Source organism: Gracilinanus agilis, chromosome 1 (assembly GCF_016433145.1).
Source record: "Gracilinanus agilis isolate LMUSP501 chromosome 1, AgileGrace, whole genome shotgun sequence".
Lineage (NCBI taxonomy): Eukaryota > Metazoa > Chordata > Mammalia > Didelphimorphia > Didelphidae > Gracilinanus > Gracilinanus agilis.
The window spans coordinates 491,090,881-491,112,464 of NC_058130.1; the positions used below are offsets into that span (position 1 = coordinate 491,090,881).

General features: G+C 34.8%; 1 protein-coding gene across 1 annotated transcript; it reads left to right on the top strand.

Annotated features, from left to right (window-relative positions):
- The first annotated feature begins 532 nt into the window (after positions 1 to 532).
- On the top strand, positions 533 to 1,348 carry LOC123231662 (coiled-coil-helix-coiled-coil-helix domain-containing protein 2-like). The gene has a single exon (XM_044657946.1). The coding sequence runs from the start codon at positions 559 to 561 to the stop codon at positions 1,024 to 1,026; it is 468 nt and encodes a 155-aa protein (XP_044513881.1). The 5' UTR covers positions 533 to 558; the 3' UTR covers positions 1,027 to 1,348.
- Positions 1,349 to 21,584: the final 20,236 nt, after the last annotated feature.

The window sequence follows — 21,584 nt, forward strand, 5'->3', positions numbered from 1 at the left end:
CTCTATTGGCATGTGAGAGAGTAAAATGAATTCTAATAATTTCCTTATTTTTCAATAACTATTTTAGTTATACCTTTTCATGTTTGATATTAATGATTTTTAAAAAATAAAATAGCTAACCGTTTCTCTATTTTATTGTTTTTAATAGCTTCTAATTATATTTGTTTACACAAATAATTTTTTTCTTTCAGTTTTGTCTATTTTGCTATTTAGAATTAACATTTTGATTTTTAAATTCATTAGTTTTGTAACATTTTTGCTTGATTTTATTTTTTTATACTAAATTATTTGACCTTTCTCTCTTGTTGTTGAAAATTCTGAATGGTCCAAATTTTATTTTAAGGAGCATTTAGGCTACATCTCAAAAACATTGTCTTTAACTTTCATGAACTTCTCTATTATTTTTATTTAACTCAAAACTTTTGGATTCATTTCCTTATTATCTAAATAATTTTAACCATTTATATAGCAGTCTAATTTCAATGTAGTGTGCAAAAGATGTTTTAAAAGTTTTACTTTGTGACTTCTCCCCAGGACCTCTACCCTTAGGAGTCTAAGATGCCTCGCGGAAGCAGAAGCCGGACCTCCCGGGTTGAGTCCCCGGCCAGTCGGGCACCCCCAATGAGAGCTGCACCAGCGCCAGCAGCTCACCCTCCAGCAGCAGTCCCACCATCCGCAGTTGCCCCTCCTACTGCTGCCCCCAGGCAGCCAGGTTTAATGGCCCAAATGGCTAGCACTGCAGCAGGAGTAGCAGTGGGCTCAGCTGTTGGGCACACTATTGGTCATGCCATTACTGGAGGCTTCAGTGGTGGGAGTAATGCCGAGCCTGCAAGGCCTGACATCACCTACCAGGAGCCTCAAGGAGCCCAGCCTGGGTACCAGCAGCAGCAGCAACAGCAGTTTAGCCCCTGCCACTATGAGATGAAACAGTTCTTAGAGTGTGCCCAGAATCAGGGTGACCTGAAGCTGTGCGAGGTCTTTAGTGAGGTGCTAAAGCAGTGCAGATTTGCAAATGGGTTAGCCTAATTGAGACCCTCAAAAGAAGAAATAGAAAAAATCAACTCTGAAGACCAATTTAATTTAGCATAATCCATAAGTTAACTGGTAGTGAAATGATAAAGCTGAGATCACCAGTACTTTGTTTCTTTGTCTGTTTGTCACCATATCCTTTCATTTCAGGGAGGGGGGTATTCCCCACTGTGGAGATACATGAGATGAGATATAAAATGTTGGGATGAGGCAAATGCTTGTGTGGTCTCATGAAAATTAATGTTTATGATGTGAACTCTTAGTAAAAAGAGCATCTTAAGTTATGGCTATTGCTTCAAATAAAGTTATTTCCTCCTGGGGAAAAAAAAAGTTTTACTTTGATCCATGCTCTGATATATGGTCAGGTATTATAAAGTGATGTGCATAGCTATTATATATCTATAATTGTTTCTATTATCATTAGTAATTTCTGAAGTCTATCATTCTGAACATTTTAAAAACTCTAATCATATCTTTAACTTAATTTCTAAAATTGTCTACCTCAAAAATGGTACAATGAGGCCTCCTACTATCATAGTTATATTATCTATGTCTTCTTTTAACTCATTTAGCTTTTATTTAGATGCTAAGCCATTCAGTGACTATATGTTAAATAGTGATATTATACCTATTACAATATTTAACTTGCTATCTATGCTACTGCCTGGCATAATGAATATATATTTTATATATTTTAATTAAATCTATTTTTGATGCTGCCTTCACCAATATCATGGTTTCTGAACCTACATCTTCTCTTTCAGCTGAGGCTTATTAATTTATTTCCCCAACTCTTCATATTTATTTTTATATTACAAACATGTTTCTCATAAACAATATATTTTGGAATTCAAATTCATAATCAATGTTATTGTCTTCTTCCAATTCATTTGTGAGTCCATCCCCTTGCCACACAAATTATGAACATTAGTTTTATCTTTCTCGTCATCCTACTATGTCTTACTTTTTCATCTCTTTTTTATTGTGTTAAAAATTTGGTATGGACTCACTCAACACAATTGGGTGGTTTTCTCCTGCTTCATTCAACAAAACATGAGTAGGAGAAAAGGCAGCAGATTGTGAAAAGAATCCAAGAAGCCAAGTTAGGAAGATGAGACTTGGTGAGTTTTGAGATTGAATATAATTCTGAATATAATCAGTACAGTGCCATGATTTTCTCCAGTTTGTTCAGCAAAGTGGAAATAGGAATAAAGCAGGAAAATCGTGGGAGTAATCCCTGGTTAGGATTTGGCAAGGTGTGGATGTCTATCTGAGAAGGGGGCAAGGAATTTAATTGTTGAGGATAGTGTAAATTTGTACTGTTTCATGAACAGATCAAGATAGGGAATGAATTGAAGGAGAGAGAGACTGGAGGTCATGGTGAGAAGGAAAAACAGGGCTGTATTCATGAGTCATATGAGGAAATTAAATAATAAAAGATTATGATCAATTAAAGAAACTTCAGAGTGGATATCCCCGGAAATAGAACAATTGTAGGTCATGTAATATCAGGAGTATTACAATTTCCATGTTTAATGGAGATGAAAGAAGTACATTGTGAGAATTGAGTAGATTATGGTTTGGGCAAGTTAAAGTAGTTGAGGAAGATCAATACACATGTTGAATTCTCCTGGTTTGAGAGTTATGGTGGAGAAGGCTGAACTAGACACTAAACTCACTGAGAACAGAAAGAGATTATCCCATGAGGTAATAAGGACTGCCAGGCTCTGGATCAATTGATATATTTGGATACTGTGAACCTCAAGGGAAGAGATATTGCTAAGTGTTTTTAAGATAATCTTAAAATGGCAAAAGAGAGTGTAAAGTATTCCAGTTCCATCATTATGACCAGTGATCAGAGATATAAGTAAAAGTATTTCAGTATTTGAAAAGTATGTACAGTATAATCAAAAAGAAATGCTGTCTCAGTGATCTCATAAGTATAAAAGGAGTGAAAAAGGAAAAATAAAATAAAAGTAAAGTAACGTAAATATGTTAGCTATGATCTAGACATTCCAGAGAGCACAGTGCAAAGATCAGTCATATCTAGGGGTGGAACACTGAAGGTTGAGGAGGATGGGAGTGAGGGAGCACACAGATGGACACAGGTTACATATTGGGGACCAGAGATTCCAAATAACTGAAATCAACAGATTTTGCAGGGATAGAATTATACTAACATTGAGCAATGGATTTCAGTGATTAGAGAAAGGTTTGTTGAGGGAAACAAAAGAATCATATTTTCATAGTCATCCCTAAAGTTTCCACCTTGTGGCAGATAGTGATACTGTGTATGACCTCTCCCAGTCAAATCTGAAGAAAGGAAATGGCAATGCCTGACTGATGGGATTAGAGAGGCAGAGCTTGTCTGTAAGATAGTGTCAGGAGTAATGGGAAAAGTCCCAGCATTATATGAAAGGTTGGAGGAAGGTTTCTAGGTTTCCAGGCTGGTGCAGGGCTCTAGATGCAAGCAAAGACTGAAGCTTACATATGGGTGCCTGAGATGTGTTGTCTTCTTATATAAGATTACAAAGGTACCTTTTTTAGTTGCTTGTATTTGTAAAACTCATGCTTAGTGCATTTCCAGTACATAATAAGCACTTAATGAATTCTCTCTTTCCTTCCAATTGATGAACCACTAAGAATCACAGGTGTTCAATCAGCTCTAGAAATATATATTAGAGGTATAATTAATTTGGATGGGAAATCTATGATTTTGTGACCTTTAAAATTGCCGTTATTAGTCTTTTAGGAAGAGAAGAACAAAAGGAATAAGCATTTATTATATACTGACTATGTGCCAGCCTCTGTGCTAGGCATTTAAATAGTATCATATATGATCTTTGTAACTCTGTAAGGTAGATGGTAATATGTTCTCATTCTGCAATTATAAAAACTGAGGCAAACAGAGGGGAAGTGACTTGCCTGGGGACACAGCTAATAATTATTTGAGTCAAGATTTGAATTCAGATCTTTCTGACTCTAGAAGCAGTATTTTATCAACTGTACTCCCTAGTAACTCTAATTTGTGGGATAGGAAAATTTTAAACTGTTCATATCTCTCACCCAATGATAGAACTGGAAGTCTGGGAATGATACAAGATTGACAGTGAAGAGGGCTATAGTCTGTGATAGTGGTTGTAGCATTAAAATGCAAATAAATTTAGGGGGTTTTTTTGCTTTTTTATATGTTTTTAACTTCTACCTTCTGCCTTAGAATAAATACTGTACATTGGTTTCAAGGCAGCAGAATGGTAAGGGCTAGGGAATGGGGGTTAAATGACTTACTCCACATTGTTAAGTGTCACAGAACTAAGAAGTTTCTGAGGACACATTTGAACCTAGGACCTCCCATTCCTAGGCCTGGCTCTCAATCCACTAAGCCACCCAGCTGCTCCCAAAAACTTTGGTTTTAATATAAGAGAGGAGGAAGCATTCATCTCTGGGACTAGGACCAACTTTGTAGAAATCTACTGATAGAGAGTATACTCTCAAGCCCCCACTGTTTCTGCTCTTGTTCCTTCCATCCCATCATGTTTCCTTCCTTTCACCCGAGCCTATTTTATGTGATTTTTAGGGGCTTTTCCAAAAACTGTGTTTTGGCTCATATTGCAAGAAATCTGCTTCTTTATAGAATGAATTTCAGGTTTCCTTTCAACAACAGGTAGAAAAATTACAGTGATTAGGACATATTCTCAAGCACAGATGATGAGATTATCTATATACAGAAAGAGAGAGAGAATGTAAGGATGTTATAAACCTCAACAGAGATTTACAAACCAATATTTGACTCACAAAGAATTACTTGCTATGAATCAATGAAAGAGCCAAATAGAAGGCTAACTCAAAATCCACTTGTCATTCATTCGCTGGTACATATATAAGGAGGACCAATAAGTGAAAGTCCTGGCTCTCCTAGAAGAGAGAATAGAGTGGTACAGTGGGAAAAAAAGGCACAGGAGAATGGTAGCAAGTAAATGTCTTTGGGTAACCAAAGAACAGTCATAGATACCAAATATTCAACTAAAAATATACCACTGAAGAGGATTTTCTTACTTCCTCTCTCTCTCTCTCTCTCTCTCTCTCTCTCTCTCTCTCTCTCTCTCTCTCTCTCTCTCTCTCTCCCTATCTACCTTTCTACCTATCTACCTATCTCTCTCTCTCTCTTTATAAGAACTGGTTGCTTCTAAATGGACCAAGGACCTGGTTCTAAGTATCAAGAATCTCTCTCCAAACTTAGCTATCATCTTTTCCTTATTTTCTTTACTTCTCTGCTGCTTTTCAGCAGTCCCTGCCCAACTGTCAAGAAACTTGAAAGTGCCAGTCATCATTGGCATCTTTTCTTATCTCTGCCTGATACAAAAAGTAGAATTTCTTTTCCTTTTTATACATAAGGGAAATTTTTATTGTGTTGAATGTTCAATGCCTTGGGGATTTTCCTAGTTGGAGTGCTAATGTTCTTACCTCTAAGATTCGTGGTACAGTTACCATGGATCCTGACACTTAAAAAATTCTGCACACAACTACTCATGGGAGATTAAACTAAAGGAGATGAAAAGTGATCTGTTATCCTATTTTGGGGGCATTATGCTTCTTTAAAGTATTTTCATTTGAGAAACATAATTTTGCATCAGGAAGAGAAAAAGTGAATAATAATGCAACCTCAAGACATCAGACCTAAGTCCATTAACACTCCCAAATTCCTTGTGGTATTGATTACCATAAAATTAAAATAAGAGGCCAGTGGCATTCAAAGTGAAACTAATTTTCTGGATCTTTTCCCCTAGCTTTCATTTTTAAGTTCTAAGACATTCATATCTGCACTTTTACATTATAGGCTGTTAGAAGCCAGACTTAATCATGCTGACACAAATACATTGTTTGCATGACAAAAAAAGCCATTTTATTTACACAAAAATAAATACTAAAAAAAAGTATAGATCTCCACAAAGCGAGGACTGTTCATTGGCACATGCTAAAGACAAATATGTATTGAAAACTATGATGTGACAATATTAAAAAGATGAGAATTATGTCAATATATCAGATTCTCTATGCAGAGTTTTAAAAAGACATTATTATCAAGAAATACCACTAATAATGCAGGATGAGAAAAGCCTTGAAGTAAGTTTACCTTTAATTTTCATGCAATATTTTTAGGAACAACACAGATATTAGAGTGTTGTGTAAATAGGGAAGTAGAATTATGAGAATTTGAATCAGATTGGAAATCTGTTTATAAGAAAACATTTAAGTTTATAAGAAAACATTTAAGTATATACTATTCATCCTTCCCCAGGCTATCCTCTACATGGCCCAGGTCTTCATCCTAAAGCCTCATTCAAGGTATGGAATTCATTTAGTGGAAGAATTCTCTGCCCTTGTGGCCTCTCTTTCTGACTGGATGGCTTCTCTCAGAACCTCCACTTAAGGAAGGTGCAGGCACATTCATGCCCATGCCTCATTCCTATCTAGGCTACATGCCAGATTTCTCTATCATACCTTTGTACTGTGTACCTTTTCCCAGACACCACACTGTGACCTTTTCAGTTTCCTTTTGCATACTATCTTCCTCTATTAGGAGGAAAACTCTATGAGAACAAGGACTGCCATTTTATTTGTATTTTTTTCCTGATATTTAGCAAAATATCTCATATATATTTTGTTTTTTAGTCATTTCATTTGTTTCTTATTCTTTATAAACTTTGTGGGGTTTTATTGTTAAAGATAATGGGTTTGTTTGTTCTTTTCTTTTCCAACTCAAATGAGGAAACCAAGGCAAATGAGGTTAAGTGACTTGCCCTGGGTCACTTAGCCAGTAAGTGTCTGAGACCAGATTTGAACTCAGGAAGATGAGTCTTCCTAACTTCAGTCCTGATACTTTATCATATGGTGCCACTTAGCTGCCCATCGTCACCTAGCTGCTATCTACTATCATAGAAAGAACTGAAGGAATTGGAATATAGATTGAACATATCATTTTTCACTTTATTTTCTTGCTTAATATTTAATAAAATACTGTTATTTGTTACTGAATGTGAGTCACTATGCAAAATGCTAGAAGCACAAATAACAAAATATGATCTTGCTTATATCCTAAATCAAGATCAAACCAAAGTGGCGAGGTATCACAATGAAGAGAGAGTGGCAGACCTGGAATTAGAAAGAGCAGAGTTCAAATCTAAATTCCAACTGAAATGCTGTGTGGCTCTGAGCAAATCACTTAACTCCAGTTTGCCTCAGTTTCCTTTAAACAATAGCATTTTCCTCCCAGCATGGTTGTAAGGATACATTGGGATAATATTTATAAAGTGTTTTTGCAAAGCATAGAACACTATATAGATGCCAGCTGTAAGAAATAAAATTCTGGACCCTGGTCCTTAGGAATTTAATACAGTTTATTCAATTGATTTGAATAGATAAAGATCAGAATTAGGTAAAAGGATAAAAATAAAATGACCTAATCTAAACTACCAAGTGGGTGGTCTCAGTCCGGCTCCCGCAGCTCCGCCATTCCGCTAGCATGCTCACCAGCCATAGAGAGAGCCTACTTTCTTGTCTCGAACCTTTTTACCTCGCTCTCCCTTCTGGGTCAACTTCAAACATGTCTAGTTCAAACTCAGTCACGTAACCAGCTCTAGGTGAAGTAACTAGGAGCACAGGGATGCAGGTGGGAAAGGCTTCCCTTAACACATAGTTATTATATCGTCATTATCATCCATCAATGCTGGAAGTTTTGGGCATCACTAGAGCAATGTTGAAACATTGCCAAAAGGCAAAACAGAAAAAAAATCATGCAGATTTTTGTAACCTGTACTAAAACCCAAAACCTGTTCAAATGTATAAAAACATTTTATTGGTTTGAATCTCTCAGAGATAAAGATTATCTCTCAGTAAAGAAAACCCTCCTCATCTGTGACCCAAAGAACTTCAACAAGTCTATGAGGGACCTACCTATATATAACCTTATGCCACTTATAATGGTGGTTTTAGCAGAGGTGAGAAAGTTAATTCTTTGAGAAGACTCCTTCAAAGGAACTTGCCAATAAGTGTAAATTAGAGAGAAGGCAATAATTAGCACCTTGCATTGGGAAAATCCATTGGTACTCTTAAAAATGACAATTACCATTTTGCTGGGAAGACAGTTTCAGATTATTCCCTTTTATTGGGGCAGGCACATTGAACACCCACAGTAGAAAATGTCTCCCCTACAAGGTGTTCACCTAATGAATTGCTGAACTCTAGAATTCTCTGTACATATTTTGGATAAAATGGAAATGAGAACATCCCTTACATTTTACCACGTCCATCTTCCCCCAACATGTTCTTTAGCAGTTAAGAAAGAAGTCCTCTATTGGCTTTCCTCATTGTCTCATACATGTTGTACATTTGTAAGATTTATTTTTCATTAAATTTCTTTTAAAAAGGAAAAGGAAAGCCAGTGTTCAAGTAGCATTAAATGTAATGAAATTTCTTGGATTCTCATTTCTTCATGATTGTCACCTATTGAGCTATGGATGCTTAATATGCCCTTGTAGGTTCAGATTTGTCACAGAGTAAACAATTATTTTCCTTGGTTAAATTAAAACAGTTAATTTAACATCAGATAAGTTTGAATGCTGAGCAAAGAAGCTCATGCTTTATACTTTGGATCCAGTCACTATGGGGCTCTTCCCAGTTCCTTGTTTGGTCCTTGTTCCTTTATGACTTTAGCTGTGCTTTATTGATCCACAATAGAGGAATACTTCTAGTCCTCCTGTCTACAAGCTCAAGTTGGGAGTCTTGCTCCCTGTTTGAAGACCTCCATGATGGTCACTGGTAAGATTCTATCCTAGACTTTTTAGTACCAAAACTTCCTGATACCCTACAATGCTTCCCTACTTAGTTCTCTAATACTTTATTTCACATTACTTCCCTTCAGGGTGAATCAATTTAATTTAGTGGAGAGAATGTTGAATTTGAAGTAAGTAAGACTTCACTCAAACCCTGTCTTAGTAACTTATTAATTGTTATCATAGACAAATCACTAACCTTTCTGAGTTCATGAAACTCCCAAGATTTGTCTACTGTTAAAGACAAATTAAAACAACTCTGAGGTGATACCACCTCGCACAAACAGATTGGTCAACTGGACCAAAAAGAAAAATCATAAATCTTGGAGTGGATATGGAAAAACTGGGATATCAATACACTATTGGTGGAGCTGTGATTTGGAACCATGTTAAAAGGATCATAAAGCTGTGCATACCCTTTCAACCCAGCAAAACCATTACTAGTTCTGTATCTAAAAGATATCAAATAAAAAGGAAAATGACCTATTTATACAAAAATATTCATAGCAATATTTTTGTGGTGACAAAGAATTGGAAAGTGAGGTTATGTCTATCAATTTGGGAATGGCTGAAAAAGTGATGGCATATAATTATAATGGAAAATTATTGTGTCATAAGAAAAGATGTACGGGGCAATTTGAGAAAACACCAGAAAGAAATATAAAATGATGAAAAGCAAAGTAAACAGAACCAGGAAAACATAGTAACATTAATCTTATATGATGATCAACTGTAAATGATTTAACTCAATAACTCAAGGATCCAAGACAACCCCAAGAGACTTATGATGGAAAAGGCTATCTACTACCATAGAAAGAACTGATGGAATTGGAATATAGATTGAATATAACATTTTTCACTTTATTTTCTTCATGAGTTTTTTTCTTGAATTTTGATATATCTTCTTTCACAATATGACAAATATGGAAATAAGTATTGCTTGATAACACATGTATAATTTATATTGCTTTCCTCCTAGGGAATGGAGGAAAGGAGAGTTAGAGACATAATTTGGATAGCAAAATGTCATAAAATGAATGTTAAAAATGTTTCTTTATGCAATCTGGAAAAATATAAAAATAATACAAAAATAAAAAAGACATCTTCTGTTATATGGAAGTTAATAACTGCATCTTGATTCATTTTCTAGATGAACTGACCTGTTTGCTACTCCTTAAACTCCTTATTCCATCTCCCATCCTCTCAATTTGCTATAGAATATCTCACTTACCTAGAATACAATCTCTCTTCATGCTCTTACAATCTTTAGCTTCCTTCAAGGTTCCACTGAACTTCAACTGTTATGGAGGTAAAGACACTGGCTCTGAAAACAGAGAAAGTGACCTCCTACCCCACCTCTGACACTACCTATGTCATCTTGGGCAAGTCATATAGTTAGATCTGAGTTTCCTCATTTATAAAATGAATGGATTAGGCAGGTCTGACCCTAAGGTTCCATCCAGATCTAGATATATCTTCCACAGGAAAAATGTACTAAATATCTCCATTCCTGAGTTTCTCTCTCTCTGTGTCTCTCTGTCTCTGTCTCTGTCTCTTTCCCTCTGTCTCTGTCTCTGTCTGTCTGTCTGTCTCTCTCTCTCCAAATTATCTTTCATTTACTTTTTTTGTGGTAAAATAGAATTTAAGCTACTTGAGTCTATTTTCTATTGTCACTTTTTATTTATAAAACATAGCATAGTTTATTATACATTGATAAATTTTTGATAGATTGAATTAAATTATGTACTCTGGATACTGTGTTTAATGCTCATTAAGAGCACGGCTATAGCTTAACTTATCCCTTTACAAACTGAGGAGCAACCTGAATAGGTCCTTCAAAACATAGTTGTAGCCAGAGGTCCACTTTTAATACTGGACTGCTAACATTTTCTAGCTAGTTTCTGTCCATTAGTCATTCCTCAATTCCATCTGATCTATTGTTTTCTTGGATTGTCTCTTTGCTTATTGTTTCAAGGCCTAGTAATCTTTATGATAACTAATCATGTTAATAAGTCCTCCTCATAGGACCCCCCCTTAATACATAAGTCATCCTATCATCAAAAAGAAAAATTAAATTCTGTGAATTAGTAAAGGAGCCTATCAGAAATGTATTAGACAAATTGTATTTTTTATAATTTAGGGGAGTATTTTTGCCATGTTGTTAGAGTTCTATTGCACCATAAGTAGCTTAGTCTTCTATATAAACATGGTAAAAGGAAGGAATTATGCTATCCAGGCTGCTAGAACACCATCTGTCAGAGAAACAAAAGAATAGAAAGAAAGCCTCACCTCATCCCCAAGAACACACCTACTCTTCTCTAAAAGGGCAGAAATCAAGGGAATGAGAAAGGAGTGGATGGGTATTCTGTTTCATGCACCTATAGAATTCTTGCCACTGAAACCAGCTATCACATAAACTTCTATGATGTGTCTCCCTATAGAATATAAATTCTTGATGGCAGAGGGTGTTTCAATTTTATTACTCCAGTACCTAGCACAATGCTCAGTGTGTAGTAGGTCATAATACATAGCACTTTATTTATTGGACTGTCCTCTTCCAAGCTATCCTCTGGGATTTCACACCTATGGAATAATCAAGTGCTATCTGAATGCACTTTCCTTCATAACTATTGTGTATCTTCTTCCTTGGAACCAATACATAATATTGATTCTAAGGAGAAAGGTAAGAGTTAAAAAAAAAAAGCAATAGATTTAAAAAAAAATAGAACAAAAGTTAAAAAAAATAATTATTGTACAAATGGAATTTACTCCCCAAAGCTCAACCAACCCAGCTCATTTTACCCAGCATCCCATTTGTGTGCTTACACTGCGTGAATGCTGTGTGAATGGATGGAGGATAAAAGTTTTGGTGGTGGCATTGCCCTCTCTCTTTGTTTCCCAGGATGTGGCTGGGGAGCTTGAGTAAGAGCCAGATGGTGGTCTGTTCTGTCTACGCACTTCCACTCTTCCACCTGGACAATTGTAAAAATGGTCTATTTTTTAAATAAATTAAATTTATAAAATTTAGCCACTATATTATTTGAATTTTCTATATTGAGATTTTCAGGCAGCGATATGTAAAATTCCGTCAATTGGTACTTTAAGGTGTATATTCAAAAATCCTATCAAGTTTTCTCATATTTCCTGTTGTAAATGTTCAGAATAAAAAAAATAGATCACCTTTTTTTACACAATATATTCAAGAACAATTGCTTTGGCTTACATTAATACATATGCTCTTTGAAAGGTTTTGTCTTTGGCTCCTCTTCTTTGAAATTTTCTTCCTCTGTGGTGTTTACATCTCAAATATGATATTCTCGCTTTTAAGATACTACTTTGGAGAGATTCTACATTGTATGTTCTAAATTGCCCACTGCATTGTTTTTTATTCAATATTTCTACTTTGAGAGCTCTAATGTCATTTAATTTCCATTGTGATATCTTGTTAAAAGTTGTATTTTTCCTTTGAACCATTTTGGAGGTTCTCAGTGTTGTTATATGATACCTAAAAAAATCAGTGAATTTTCTTTTTCATAAGAATTTTTATTTCAATTTCTCTAATGTATAGCATTTATTCAATGTGTTATAGCCTATTAGAAAAATTAATACTCATTTTACTACTATTAGCTTATCTGTTTGTGATCAAGGCTAACATCATATCTATTTTTCTCTCAGCCACTTTATCTTTCAGCCTTTTCCTTCATATTCTCAATATATTGCTTTTAGTTTCTATTCTTATTTATTGTTAATTCTCCTTTAACTGGTGTGACATAACTTTTCACTTGTAGAGACTACTGTGAATGGGAATCTTTTTGCATTCTCTGTTTAGGGGTACTTTCCTTCTAAGAGCAAAATGTGTTATGTTACTAACAAGCTCAATTTCTATGCAATACCACTGAACTGCTTTTTCTCCCTGCCACACATACACACTCACACATACAAGCACACACATACAAACATCTGGTCTTTGTGTCTTTTTTATAGCAATAGAAAATCAGCATTTTCCTCTTCTTAAAGGATTGGGTGGGAGACTAAGTCACTAAGAGGTAAGGTGGAGGGTAAGGGAAGGATGGCTCCTAAAACAGATAGATCCTAAATGTTATGAAATGGCTTGTTCTGGGAGGGAAAAAGAGACAGAGACAGGGATATAAGCAGACACAGAAAGAGTCAGAGACATAGAGAGGAGATAGAGAGAAAGAGACAGAAAGAGAGAGATAGAGACAGAGACAGAGAGAAAGACAGAGGCAGAGAGATATTAACCCTGCACTAGATAGACAAGGAAAGAGGTGATGGGCAATCCATGAGTCCAGATAACAAATTTGAATGCACTTAGATACCCTTATTCCCTTTGGGGAAAATGCCAGTGATATCTTTTTTTTTAATTAATTTTAAGGATTTACCTAAGAAAATTCTGATTTAACTGTCTTCAGACACATCTAAATGGAAACGTTACTGCCATATGAACATGTATGTTCAGAATAAAAAATACTGCCATATGAACATAAATGAAAAACTCTACTATGTAGGTTTTTATTGACATCCTGCTGCGACAACAAATTCAAAGCATAATCAACTTGCATTATATCAATGATACTTTAAGCAAAAATAAATATTTCTAGTGACTTATTTATGCTTTTCATTTACTAAATACACAAATTTTTGCAATTATCTTCACTTTAATGGTTAATATAATTCAAACATCTTTTCCACTTTTTCTTCTTAAAATATTTAATTGTAGGAAAATCATTAGTTTATACAGGCATATTCTTCATTGCTAGGTTCAACAAATCCAATACCTATCTATGCTAATCAAGATAGTATTATTAGAAGTCAGGACTTTTGGTGGCTATTCCTTTAGGTAAATATAAGAAAGTCTTTTACATAATGTACAAAACATGTTTCAGACTCTTTAGAAATCTGATGCAAACAAAGGTCAATTTACAATGATTCAGAGTATAATTCTATGTTATTGAGAGCAGTGGTGTCAAACTCAAATAGAAACAGATCCCTGTAGGCCAGTATTAACTGTGATAGACACAAATTATATCTAGATAGCATTATATCTTTTATTTTATTAAACATTTTACAATTATATTTTAATCTGATTCAGGCAACACTTCAGAGTATAGTTTCACACCTCTGACTTAAAGGATGTACAACAAGGTACTTACAGGCTTTTATTACCAAGTCATCATAGCTTCTTCCTTATGTGGAATAACAGGGTACTACATTTGGAATCAGAGGACCAAAGTTTAAATTTCATTTTTGCTACTTACTTTCTCTAGGACCTTGGAAAAGTCATTTAGCCTGGCTAGGCCTCAGTTTCATTATCAAAATATAAGGAGGTGGCTAAACTAAATGGTCCCTCTAGTCCTCTCTAACCCTAGACCTCTGACCCAATAATATTAAAATCATAGCTCAGAGATTTAAGGAGAAGAGTTGGTTTTTTTTCTGATTTCCATAATTGGTAGGGAAACTGAGTTTGTTTTTCTCATTCATTAGATTATCCATTAGAGTAGGTAATCTGGTTTATCATAAAGTCCTTTTGAAAAAGGTCTGAATATTTTATTCAGCAAACTAAATTTCTCTAAAACATTTCCCAAGGGACCAAAATAATAATATGGTGTCAGTTGGAGAAATATCTAAGTGATGCTCCCTAGATCTTGATTATAAAATAAGATATTATATTAGAAAATGCAGTCCGTTTAAAAAGATTGTTATGAAGCTTCAAGTATGGATTATTCAGGAAATTATTTCTATGAAATAGCTCATATAATAAACTTTTAATATGTTTCAATATATTTCAAAATGTCTTCATTTTATATCACCTAGATGCCTCCCTATTATCTCCTCCACTCCTATCTCACAAAAAGCTCTCCCTTCTTTGACAAAGCAAATCCCCCATATAAACCCAAGTAATCCCATCCCATCCTATTCCTGCCAGTGAGTTATTAGTGTCCTCTCTTCAACCCCCCCAAATTCCTACTCTTTCCTGAATCTTCAATATTGCCCTATCTAGGACTATTTCCCTGCTTTCCTGCAAAATGACTCATTTCTGCCACACTTAAAAACTCTCTGTTGATCCAATCACCTCTACTAGCTATCATCCGTAGCTATTTTCTAATTTTTGTAGCTAAATTCATTGAAAAAAAAAAACATAATAAAGTGTCTCCGTTTCCTCTCCTCTCAATGTCTCTTAAATTCTCTAGATCAGGTTTGCAATTTTATTGTTGTACTGAAAATATTCTCTGCAAAGGTACCAAATGATCCCTTTAATGCCAAATCTCATGATATTTTCTTAATATTCATCCTTCCAAATTCTCTACCATTTTCACATCAATTATCGCCTTCTGTATATCTTCTTTTCTTTAGAAGTATCTGTTCTCTCCCTGCATCTAATATCATGAGATATTCACCTTTATTATGCCCAAAGAGAGTTTCCCAGTAGGGGTGTGTGTGTTCACACACACATATGTGCACATATATTCGTGTGCATATATGTATGTGTATATATTTATATTTATGTAAACAAAAGCTATTCATTAATAGAAAACAAAAAAAATTGGCCATAGGATATGATATGAAGAAACAGTTCTCAAAGGAATTGCAAGCTATTCCTAGTCATATGAAAGAATGTTCCATATCTCTAAAGGCAAATCAAAACAAGCTTGCAGTTTCATCTCATGCTCTTATAATTAGAAGAGTGTGAATGAGTCACAAAAAGAGCAAAGATGTGAATAGTCACTGTTGGATGGATTATGGAAGGATAGGTACACTATTGTACTTTTGTTGAAGCTATGAATCAGTACAAATTATTTTGGAAAACAATTTGGTATTTTGTAAATAAAATGTATAAAGTGTCCATGCTGTTTGACCTAAATATTCTAAAATTAGACTTACAACAGATGGAGGACCTTGATAACAAGAAAGTCCACATACAAATCAAAAAGTTTATATTGGTGCTTTTTGTGATAGCAAAAAAACAGAAACAAAGTACAAGTAGATTAATATGGGAATGAATAAAAATTGTGGTACATATATGTAATGGAATATGAGTATTCTATATGAAAAGATAAATATGATGAGAACAAAAAATCAAAGTAGGATATACATGAACTGATGAACTGAAACAGAGCCAAGAAAAGAATAAATAGGACCACAGCAACATAAATCAAAATAACAAACATGCAAAAAACTCAAAAGAGAAAGTTGCACAATGACAAAGAATAAGCATGACTCCAAAAAAGAGGTAGGAGAGTATTTTGTCACCTTATCCATTTGCAAAAATAGAGTGTCCGTGTGTGATACTTCACACATATTTTCAGATATTTCTTTAGTATTAATCAGTTGTGCTATTTTTTCTCTTTGTTTTATTTAAATTGTTGCTTTATAGAATGATTCCATAGGAGAGAAATAAGGATGGCTACTGGGAGAAATTCTAGTGATGAAAATAAAAAGATATCCATTAAATATATGTTTAAATGTGAAATGAGGAAAAAATTAGCACACATTCTCTATGGAACAAAGTGATTTCATTTTTTATATTTTTTTTGCTAAAATGCAGACACCACAGATGCATTCGTGACATTAATGTACTTAAAATACATAACATATAGCATAAATAACATGTTATACTATATTATTATATATTTATGTGTGTGTATTTCTTTTTTCTGTCTTATACCCCTTTGGCAGTGGCGTGAATTGTATGAACTCCCCTGAATAGTGATTTTAAATCTATACAATAACATATTTAGGAATACAAAGGAGAACAATTCAATTGAAATACACTTTAAAATAATTTTTTAAAAAGATAATTTATATACCCCAAGTTAAGAACCCTTGTATATATTATATTATTTTAATTTTTGGTCTGAAATCTTGTGATTTCATTGGTGTTGCATAGTCCCTATTTGGAAATTCCTTTCAATGATATAAAATGACATTTTTCCTGTTATTTATAATTTTAGGAAGGTCCTAGGGCCATAAGAGTTTATGTTTTATACCCATGATCACAAAGATAGCATATGTCGGACAGGAATATTTGCATGTGTTTATGTAGTTTTCTAAAATAAAGCTTGCTTCATTTAGTCTTCACTAATTCATAATGTTGATGATTACAACTAAACTGATTTGAAGTTGGTCTTTATGTTATTTGTGAAGAAATTATTTTCAAAGCAAATCAACAATATCAAGAAGATAACAAGAGAGATAATTAATCTACTAAAGAAAATAAATGTTTCAAGTATGTTCACAATATTGATCTCAATGTAAATGATTAATGTGGCAATTATGACTGTCTCATCCACTATTTTTACAGCTATCACATATTTGACTATTAAAATCATCTGTTATTTAAGAAATCTCAAATTCAGTGCTTTCAAAATGAGATTCATTACCTTCCCTCTCAAATCTTCATATCTTTCAAATTTCTCTACAACTGTCAAAAGCATGAGCCTTCTTTTTATACGTTATTAAACTCAGAATTATCATTTTGTCCCCATTTCCCCTCATTTTGTATATCTAGTCATTTGTCAAATTTTGCTATTTCTACCTCCACAACATTTCTATCTTCCAACACTTTCTCTCTACTCCTAGAAATACACTTTAAGCCCTCTCACTGCTCACCTGGATGATTGTAATGAATGGCCCTAAAATTAGTTTCCCTACCTCAAGTTATCTGCTCATTCCACTTCATCTTCCACTTATCTGATAAAGTGAATTAGTTTAAGCTCAACTGTGACCACATGACTCAGTTACTCAATCAACTCTAGTGGCTACCTATTGCACCTAGGAAAAAGAAACCCTTCATAACCTTACCCCACCCAGGATTTACAATCTCTTTATATGATACTCTCCTTCTAGAACTTTATACTTCAGCCAAAATGGCATTTTATTTTTTTTACCATTCCTCTCATTGTGCTATTGATTGAAATGCATGTCCTCCTCACTTCCATGCCATAGAATCTTCCATCTTCCCTGAAGATATAGTATAACTATTACCTTCTATAGGAAGCCTTTCCTGAACCTCTGAATTGCCAGTTGCCCTCCATACCTACCTACATTGTACTTAAGAATTATTCATTATATTCATAATAGGTCATCTATAAACATATTTTCTTGTTACTTTTTTCTTTCCTACTTTCATGTCATTGTTTGATTTTTTTCCCCTCTTCTTTAGTTAAGTAGAATCTCTCTTCCTCTCATCCCCTTCAACTTGTTCTCTTCATTAGTTTTTTTTTATTACTTTTTCTGTGTTTTTTTTAGGTATGTTTCTCTCCTCTTTCTTCCTTATCCACTCCTCCCTTTTTATCTACTCTAGATCTTCAGTCTCTGGTTCATGGCCCCTATATCTAGTTTGACTCTACTTTGCATTTATGATGAAATTCAAACTTCTGAAGTATCCATTCTGGTTATCTCTTCTAAGTAATTTCTGTTACTGCCTTATAGAGCTTGCCCCTCACATCACTTCCACCCAATTTCCCTTTGTGTTTTATTCGCAGAAAAATACCAGTTCCTTCCTTCAGCTGACAAAGAGGCTATTGTCATCATTACAAAATCTCTTGCATTTCTGATTTTGCAGCCCACTACTGATTGACCTCTCCTTGGTCACATATTCTTCCCTTTAGTCTCAAAATCTCTTCCATGGATCAATTTCCTCCTACTCCCCTAAATCCCTGGTGTCCCCAGGATCTCATTTTCCCCCTCCCAAGTGCTGATGATTGTTATCTCCAAGTACTAATTCCTTGAAGACAAAATTCAGTGAAAGATCCCCAAATCCCTCATAAAATAGATCATTACCCAAAGATACACTTTTTACCAATGGCATGCCTTTGCAAAACCAAGGCAAGCACTCCCTTCACCGTTTTCCAAATCCTTGCCCCAATTTCTGCTTTTTCACCCATTCTCCTATAGACTCTCCTATTCTTGAGAGATTATGGGAGTTACCACCCCCTAACTGCTAGTTCATGACTTGATCAGCTATATCATGCATTATCCTATAGCCTCTTCTCCTTCCCACTTCCATTATTCCTCACATTTTATACTGTGTCTCCCCACTTCCCCCCATAAACCCCACAACTTTGATTCACTTGTAGGCAGGGTATATGGAGGTTCAATCTATTATGCCAGTCTTGCCTCTCCACCATCACCTTCAGCTGACTTCTGCCTTTACTATTATCTGTGTACACTGAGAAAGAAGTTTCTTAGTAGTCTCTCTATTTTCAAAGTGTCTCTGTTGGTTTTCTTGACTGTTGTCATTGACTCTTCCTATATTTACACTGTCTGAGATGCTTGAGAAGTTTATCATATTTTCAAGTCTGGTTTTCTTTCTAAGAATGTTTTGAATTGAATGTGTATGTTTTTTCATTCATGGTTAAGTTTAGATTTATAGTATCTAGCAACTTGAGTTGAGCTTCATTCCTCTTCAGAACTTATTTTATTTCCTCAAGTTTGCTGATTGATTTAGATGAAGACCTCTAGTCAAGGGCCACCTCTGTCATTTTCTAGCAAGACTGTCAAAATATTTAGTTTCTTTGTTTCTATTGTTTTTAATGTAAAATTGAGCTAATTAAATTGAAACCTACACTAAATGAAGAATCCTGACCCACTGTCTGCCAAATGCCCCAAGCTAAGGAAAGTTTACCTATGTTGTTTGTATGAACTATCATTCTGTCTAACCCATGACCTAAGGATGGATATGGAGTCAGAGGATTTAAGTTTGATATCTAGTTCTACAACTGCTTGTTTTGTGTAGTCTGCTTCACCCAGCTGTGCCACAGAGATTCATGTGGGCACGAAAGAAATTACCAGAAGGAATCAAGGAAGTATTATTAAATGTTACAAAGTTTGAACAAGAAGTTTAATACTATAATGCACAACCGATTTTTCCTCAATGTTTCTCTAGTTGCCTTCCTGAAGAAGGAGATGATTAAGAAGCATACAATAGGGGGTTTAATAAAGAAATTCTAAGGAAGTAATCTCTTAGAAAGTATGAGCCAGCTTCAATACACCACTGTATCATCTCCATGCTTGTTTTGGCTAATTCATGTCTGGACCACATAAGTTATTGGTACCATAGTTTAGGAAGGGTACTGATTAAGCATAAGGATATTAAGGGGGGAAAAAAACAACCAGATGGTAAAGGTCCTTGTTATATGAGGACCAATTGAATGCACCAGAAATGTTATTCATTCTTATTAAGTAATGGGATCAACAAAGGATGAACTTATGAAAAAAATATGAAAGGGGGACAGCTGGGTAGCTCAGTGGATTGAGAGCCAGGCCTAGAGACGGGAGGTCGTAGGTTCAAATCTGGTCTCAGACACTTCCCAGCCATGTGACCCTGGGCAAGTCACTTGACCCCCATTGCCCACCCTTACCACCTTACCACTCTTCTGCCTTGGAGCCAATACACAGTATTGACTCCAAGACGGAAGGTAAAGGTGTTAAAAAATATGAAAGGACAACAATTATTTGATATAGCCGGGAATCTGAGTGAAAAAAGAGAAAGGTAAATTAGATCATTTAGTTTCATTTTCTTACATGGAACAATGTGTGCCTCCCCAAATCAGTAATCCATGATGTGCTTTTTTAGAAGAACAAAACAAGAGTTTCCAAACTTTCTACTGTTGCTAAATTCCTAATTTTCCTATTTGTTTTATGCCTCACATCCTCTGCAGAATCACCTAGTGGAAAGGCCATTTGATGGTATTGAAACTGCTTTAAAAAAAAAGGAAGATTTTCTGTTAGGTCAAGTAGTTTTTGAATTGGGCAGATTGAATAATACCTTAAATGACATAATTTTTGTGTTTACAGATGACACAAAAATGCTTACTGAGAGTGGGAGCAAGTCACTTAATGTCCCTAGTTCCAAGCCTCCTCATGTCAAATGAGGAGTATTGATTACAACCCTAAGATATCTCAAATCACTAGCATTCTGTAATTCTGATTATAGTAAAACATTCCAGAATCCTTGAAGAGGCACTATAGAAAATGGGATTTTAGAAACTTAACAACAGAGATTAATTTAGAAAACATCTGTGTGAATTATTCCCTTTCATAGATGATGCTAACTGAATGAATCCCAGAGAAGTGAAATTATTTTGCCAAGGTGACACAGAGAAAGACAAGGAACTGGAAAGTTATGTTTTGTTTTTTTAATCAATGTCAAGTATTCTTTCTCCCATGATAAAGAAGAACCCATATTATTTAAGAATACATAGGGGCAGCTAGCTGGGTGGCTCAGTGGATTGAGAGCCAGGCCCAGTATGAGAGATCCAGGGTTCAAATCTGGCCTCAGACACTTCCTAGCTGTGTGACCCTGGGCAAGTCTCTTGACCCTCATTGCCTAGCCCTTACCATGCTTCTGTCTTGGAACCAATACACAGTATTGATTCTAAAACAGAAGGTAAGGGTTTGTTTGTTTTTTTAAAGAAAAGAATGCATATTGATATTTCAAAACTATGCCAACAAAAGACTATACTGTAGACTCCTTAAAAATATCCAAATGTGTCAACACAATCCTAATCCCATTACAATGTTTTAGTGTAGTGACCATGAATTTGTAACAGTTATTTGCCACATATAACTTTATATATATATATAGATATAGATATAGTCATGTATGTGCATATATATGCTAATGCAATATGTATAGCATCAATCTCTTTATATGAATATGGATGCAATAACATCTAATCCATATTAAATAGCAAGTATACA